Source organism: Salvelinus fontinalis, chromosome 19 (assembly GCF_029448725.1).
Source record: "Salvelinus fontinalis isolate EN_2023a chromosome 19, ASM2944872v1, whole genome shotgun sequence".
Taxonomy (NCBI): domain Eukaryota; kingdom Metazoa; phylum Chordata; class Actinopteri; order Salmoniformes; family Salmonidae; genus Salvelinus; species Salvelinus fontinalis.
In genome coordinates this window covers 49,723,691-49,730,501 of record NC_074683.1, presented here as the reverse complement: position 1 = coordinate 49,730,501, position 6,811 = coordinate 49,723,691, and the positions used below count along the sequence as shown (strand labels likewise).

Genomic DNA, 6,811 nt, shown 5'->3' with positions numbered 1-6,811 from the left:
ACAACGCAATCATCACACTGTCATGATACCACAACGTAATCACACTGTCATGATACCACAATGTAATCACCACACTGTCATGATACCACAACGTAATCACCACACTGTCATGATACCACAACGTAATCACCACACTGTCATGATACCACAACGTAATCACACTGTCATGATACCACAATGTAATCACCACACTGTCATGATACCACAACGTAATCACCACACTGTCATGATACCACAACGTAATCACCACACTGTCATGATACCACAACGCAATCATCACACTGTCAGGATACCACAATGTAATCACAACACTGTCATGATACGACAATGTAATCACCACACTGTCATCATATCACAATGTAATCGCCTCACTGTCATGATACCACAATGTAATCGTCACACTGTTATGATACCACAATCTAATCACCACACTGCCATAACACAATGTAATCACCACACTGTCATGATATCACAACGTAATCATCACACTGTCATGATATCACAATGTAATCACACTGTCATGATATCACAATGTAATCATCACACTGTCATGATACCACAATGTAATCATCACACTAGCATGATACCATAATGTAATCACCACACTGTCATGATACCACAATGTTATCACCACACTGTCATGATACCATAATGTAATCACAGTCATGATACCACAATGTAATCACCACACTGTCATGATACCACAATGTAATCACCACACTGTCATGATACCACAATGTAATCACCACACTGTCATGATACCACAATGTAATCACCACACTGTCATGTCATCACACTGTCATGATACCACAATGTAATCACCACACTGTCATGATACCACAATGTAATCACCACACTGTCATGTCATCACACTGTCATGATACCACAATGTAACCACCACACTGTCATGTCATCACACTGTCATGATACCACAATGTAATCACCACACTGTCATGTCATCACACTGTCATGATACCACAATGTAATCACCACACTGTCATGTCATCACACTGTCATGATACCACAATGTAATCATCACACTGTCATGATATCATAATGTTGTCACACTGTCATGTCGTCACACTGTCATGATGTCACACTGTCATGTTGTCACACTGTCATGTTGTCACACTGTCATGATGTCACACTGTCATGTTGTCACACTGTCATGTCGTCACACTGTCATGTTGTCACACTGTCATGATGTCACACTGTCATGATGTCACACTGTCATCTTGTCACACTGTCATGTTGTCACACTGTCATGTTGTCACACTGTCATGATGTCACACTGTCATGTTGTCACACTGTCATGTTGTCACACTGTCATGTTGTCACACTGTCATGTTGTCACACTGTCATGATACCACAATGTAATCATCACACTGTCATGATATCATAATGTTGTCACACTGTCATGTTGTCACACTGTCATCTTGTCACACTGTCATCTTGTCACACTGTCATGATGTCACACTGTCATGATGTCACACTGTCATGATGTCACACTGTCATGTTGTCACACTGTCATGTTGTCACACTGTCATCTTGTCAAACTGTCATGTTGTCACACTGTCATGATGTCAAACTGTCATGTTGTCACACTGTCATGATGTCACACTGTCATGTTGTCACACTGTCATGTTGTCACACTGTCATGTTGTCACACTGTCATGATGTCACACTGTCATGATGTCACACTGTCATGATATCATAATGTTGTCACACTGTCATGTTGTCACACTGTCATGTTGTCACACTGTCATGTTGTCACACTGTCATGATGTCACACTGTCATGATATCATAATGCTGTCACACTGTCATGTTGTCACACTGTCATGTTGTCACACTGTCATGTTGTCACACTGTCATGATGTCACACTGTCATGATGTCACACTGTCATGTTGTCACACTGTCATGTTGTCACACTGTCATGTTGTCACACTGTCATGATATCATAATGTTGTCACACTGTCATGTTGTCACACTGTCATGTTGTCACACTGTCATGTTGTCACACTGTCATGTTGTCACACTGTCATGTTGTCACACTGTCATGTTGTCACACTGTTATGATGTCACACTGTCATCTTGTCACACTGTCATCTTGTCACACTGTCATATCGTCACACTGTCATGATACCACAATGTCATGATGTCACACTGTCATGATATCATAATGTTGTCACACTGTCATGTTGTCACACTGTCATCTTGTCAAACTGTCATGTTGTCACACTGTCATGATGTCACACTGTCATGATGTCACACTGTCATGATGTCACACTGTCATGATGTCACACTGTCATGATGTCACACTGTCATGATATCATAATGTTGTCACACTGTGATGATGTCACACTGTCATGTTGTCACACTGTCATGTTGTCACACTGTCATGTTGTCACACTGTCATGATACCACAATGTCATGATGTCACACTGTCATGATATCATAATGTTGTCACACTGTCATGATGTCACACTGTCATGTTGTCACACTGTCATGATGTCACACTGTCATGATGTCACACTGTCATGATGTCACACTGTCATGATGTCACACTGTCATGTTGTCACACTGTCATGATGTCACACTGTCATCTTGTCACACTGTCATCTTGTCACACTGTCATCTTGTCACACTGTCATCTTGTCACACTGTCATGATGTCACACTGTCATGATATCATAATGTTGTCACACTGTCATGTTGTCACACTGTCATGTTGTCACACTGTCATGATATCACACTGTCATGATATCACACTGTCATGATGTCACACTGTCATGATGTCACACTGTCATGATGTCACACTGTCATGATGTCACACTGTCATGTCGTCACAGTCATGTCGTCACAGTCATGTCGTCACACTGTCATGTCGTCACACTGTCATGTCGTCACACTGTCATGTCGTCACACTGTCATGTCGTCACACTGTCATGTCGTCACACTGTCATCTTGTCACACTGTCATCTTGTCACACTGTCATCTTGTCACACTGTCATCTTGTCACACTGTCATCTTGTCACACTGTCATCTTGTCACACTGTCATGATGTCACACTGTCATGATGTCACACTGTCATCTTGTCACACTGTCATCTTGTCACACTGTCATCTTGTCACACTGTCATGATGTCACACTATAGCCCGGTTTACTGCATGTGATGATGATCTTTATTCCAGTTCTCAGCCCAGGGCTTTGTGCAGTGTAAAGCCAGACCGCCTCCATCTTAGCCTCTGTCACGGTCTTTCACCTTACAAGGCTGGGTGTAGGAGGCTACCTCTGTCACTGTCTTTCACCTTACAGGGCTGGGTGTAGGAGGCTACCTCCATCTTAGCCTCTGTCACGGTCTTTCACCTTACAGGGCTGGGTGTAGGAGGCTACCTCTGTCACTGTCTTTCACCTTACAGGGCTGGGTGTAGGAGGCTACCTCCATCTTAGCCTCTGTCACGGTCTTTCACCTTACAGGGCTGGGTGTAGGAGGCTACCTCTGTCACTGTCTTTCACCTTACAAGGCTGGGTGTAGGAGGCTACCTCCATCTTAGCCTCTGTCACGGTCTTTCACCTTACAGGGCTGGGTGTCGGAGGCTACCTCCATCTTAGCCTCTGTCACGGTCTTTCACCTTACAGGGCTGGGTGTAGGAGGCTACCTCCATCTTATCCTCTGTCACGGTCTTTCACCTTACAGGGCTGGGTGTAGGAGGCTACCTCCATCTTAGCCTCTGTCACTGTCTTTCACCTTACAGGGCTGGGTGTAGGAGGCTACCTCCATCTTAGCCTCTGTCACGGTCTTTCACCTTACAGGGCTGGGTGTCGGAGGCTACCTCTGTCACGGTCTTTCACCTTACAAGGCTGGGTGTAGGAGGCTACCTCTGTCACGGTCTTTCACCTTACAAGGCTGGGTGTAGGAGGCTACCTCTGTCACGGTCTTTCACCTTACAGGGCTGGGTGAAGGAGGCTACCTCCATCTTAGCCTCTGTCTTTCACCTTACAGGGCTGGGTGTAGGAGGCTACCTCCATCTTAGCCTCTGTCACGGTCTTTCACCTTACAGCGCTGGGTGTAGGAGGCTACCTCCATCTTAGCCTCTGTCACGGTCTTTCACCTTACAGGGCTGATTGTAGGAGGCTACCTCCATCTTAGCCTCTGTCACGGTCTTTCACCTTACAGGGCTGGGTGTAGGAGGCTACCTCCATCTTAGCCTCTGTCACGGTCTTTCACCTTACAGGGCTGGGTGTAGGAGGCTACCTCCATCTTAGCCTCTGTCACGGTCTTTCACCTTACAGGGCTGGGTGTAGGAGGCTAACCCCATCTTAGCCTCTGTCACGGTCTTTCACCTTACAGGGCTGGGTGTAGGAGGCTACCTCCATCTTAGCCTCTGTCACTGTCTTTCACCTTACAAGGCTGGGTGTAGGAGGCTACCTCCATCTTAGCCTCTGTCACGGTCTTTCACCTTACAGGGCTGGGTGTAGGAGGCTACCTCCATCTACTCTGACTTGTATGGCTCCATGTTACACTGCGCTACACGACTCACTGTGTTTGGCTGGTGAGTCCTCCTGACCCTCTCTTCCTGACTATTAGAATTACACATAAATATCCCAACCACCCTCCCATGACGACACACAATAGCAGGGATCATCCAATACATTCAACCGCGGGACGATTTTGTTTCTTGAGCGAATGGATGGTCAGGGGGCTGGAACATAAATTCTAAATACTATGTAGACTGCAAATTGACCGCAAGAATCCCAAACAGATATAATATTTGACTAAAACATAATTTCAAACCTTGCTTTACATTTGTTTACAAATCACATATATACACACTGAGTGTACAAAATATTATGAACACCTGGTCTTTCCATGACCATAGACTGACCAAGTGACAACTGTGGGGAAGCGTTGGAGTCAACATGGGCCAGCATCCCTGTGAAACACTTTCGACACCTTGTAGCGTCCATGGCCCTGACGAATTGAGCCTGTTCCCGAGGGTAAACTGGGAGTGAAACGCAATATGAGAAGGTGTTCTTAATGTTTTGTCCAGTCAATGTCTCTCTTAGGCGTGGGAATACTTTAGAACAGATATCCAAAATTGTAATAATTTAATCAATTAAATTTAATTGTAATAATCTATCACTCGTGACCAACAATAGCTCAGTAACAGAAGTACCAGGAAATACCTACCTGCTCGTTTCATCAAAACATCACACTCTCTTTCATCAGTTTCAGTCAGAAAACATTTAATTACAAGGACAAAACTGGTTTCAAATCAAAAATAGTAAATAAAACATTTAAATGAAAAATACCTCAGACTAAATTCTATCACGACGTTCTATATTAAACCACTGCCTTTATTGTGAATAAATAATAACCTAAATATAGTAGTAATGGATTATGTATTGGTTTGTTCTAGTTATATTTAACTTATAAAATACAAGTGTTATTTCACCAGTTAGTTAAAAACCTGTTTCTCAGGCACTGGGTACAAAGGCTTTGGGTACACCAGTCTGCTTTATCTGCTCTTTCACCCAACTTCCTTATGGAATTGTCATTTCAAACATATTTAGCGTCATAATCAGAGTAGGCAAAAGCAGAAACAGATCTGGGGCTATAGAACAGCAGCCTCTGCCACTAGCATTATAACTGGTTATAACCATCGAGCTATTTAACCCTGACATAACCCTGGCTTGGGGACGCCATTCCTGAAAGTGAAAACGTATTACTTTACAGTCCAAAGAATAAAAACATGAATGGAAGCAGCGAAACCCTATTTAAGGCATCAACACGTAGAGAGGTTCAACTCCCTGGTTCTGTGGTTGGTTTGGGATTCAACTCCTATTTGCTCAGAAAACCTGAGGGGAAAAGTCTTTCAACACTTTACTTTAGACAAATAACTTCTTCTCATTGTAAATATATAACGGTATAGTTGGATGCCCAGACATTAACATATGTTATAATAATAATAACACTTGCCAAATTATAAAAATAGACACAACATTCTTATAAGGAAAGGGGAGCTAGTCACGGGAAGGCTTGACAGTGAGACATTTCTCACTCAATCTGAATCTCAATCCATTGGAAAGGAATTTGAAAATGGTAGAACTTGAATACAAAAGGAAATTTTAAAATGTGACATCCTGATTGGTTCATACTATTGATAAATTGCTGTAAATAATAGCAGAAGGTAACGTGATATCCACTCTGTCGACAGCTATAGAACAGCAATATTTAAAACGGTTGAGGAACGCCGTATAGCCTTTAGCGCTACACATTCTAGAATGTTCTGAATGTTGGGCTTGGCGCACCACACTGAGGGACACCGGAGTCGGACGAGTTCTGGAGTAGCTGAATGAGCAGCCTGACGTCAGTTATCCAGACATCTGAGTTGAAGAGAACAGTCCTGTCTTCATGGACTTTTAGTCTTGAAGCTTGTCTTCACGGACCCTGCTGGTTAGCCTTGTAGTGCTAGCCTTTTAGCCTTGTAGTGCTAGCCTTTTAGCCTTGTAGTGCTAGCCTTTTAGCCTTGTAGTGCTAGCCTTTTAGCCTTCTGGTCAGGGGCGGTGGTGGGAAGCCAACTGGGCTGTGTTTTGTCTCACATCACCTGATCCAGTTGGTTCCGTCGCTGGACCCAGATCGGACGCTGCATCTCTTCTTTACTATCATGTTGATGTAGGCTTTCATGATCTTGATGATCTCTCCAACCTGAAACATCACAGATGAGAGTTTTAACAGCAGGGAAAACAAACGAACGATGAACAGATAGATACTTGTTAAAAAAGCATCATAACAGCCAAGGCTTTTGT

The 6,811-nt window shown here is 43.5% G+C and overlaps 1 protein-coding gene across 1 annotated transcript in view; it reads right to left on the bottom strand.

Moving 5' to 3' along the window:
* Window positions 1-5,231: 5,231 nt before the first annotated feature.
* myo10l3 (myosin X, like 3) overlaps window positions 5,232-6,811 on the bottom strand; it is a 206,928-nt gene continuing 205,348 nt past the window's right edge. Inside the window, exon 40 of the mRNA XM_055871886.1 lies at window positions 5,232-6,710. Within this exon, the coding sequence (XP_055727861.1) occupies window positions 6,606-6,710 (105 nt within the window). The 3' untranslated portion in view covers window positions 5,232-6,605. The remainder of the gene's footprint in view (window positions 6,711-6,811) is intronic.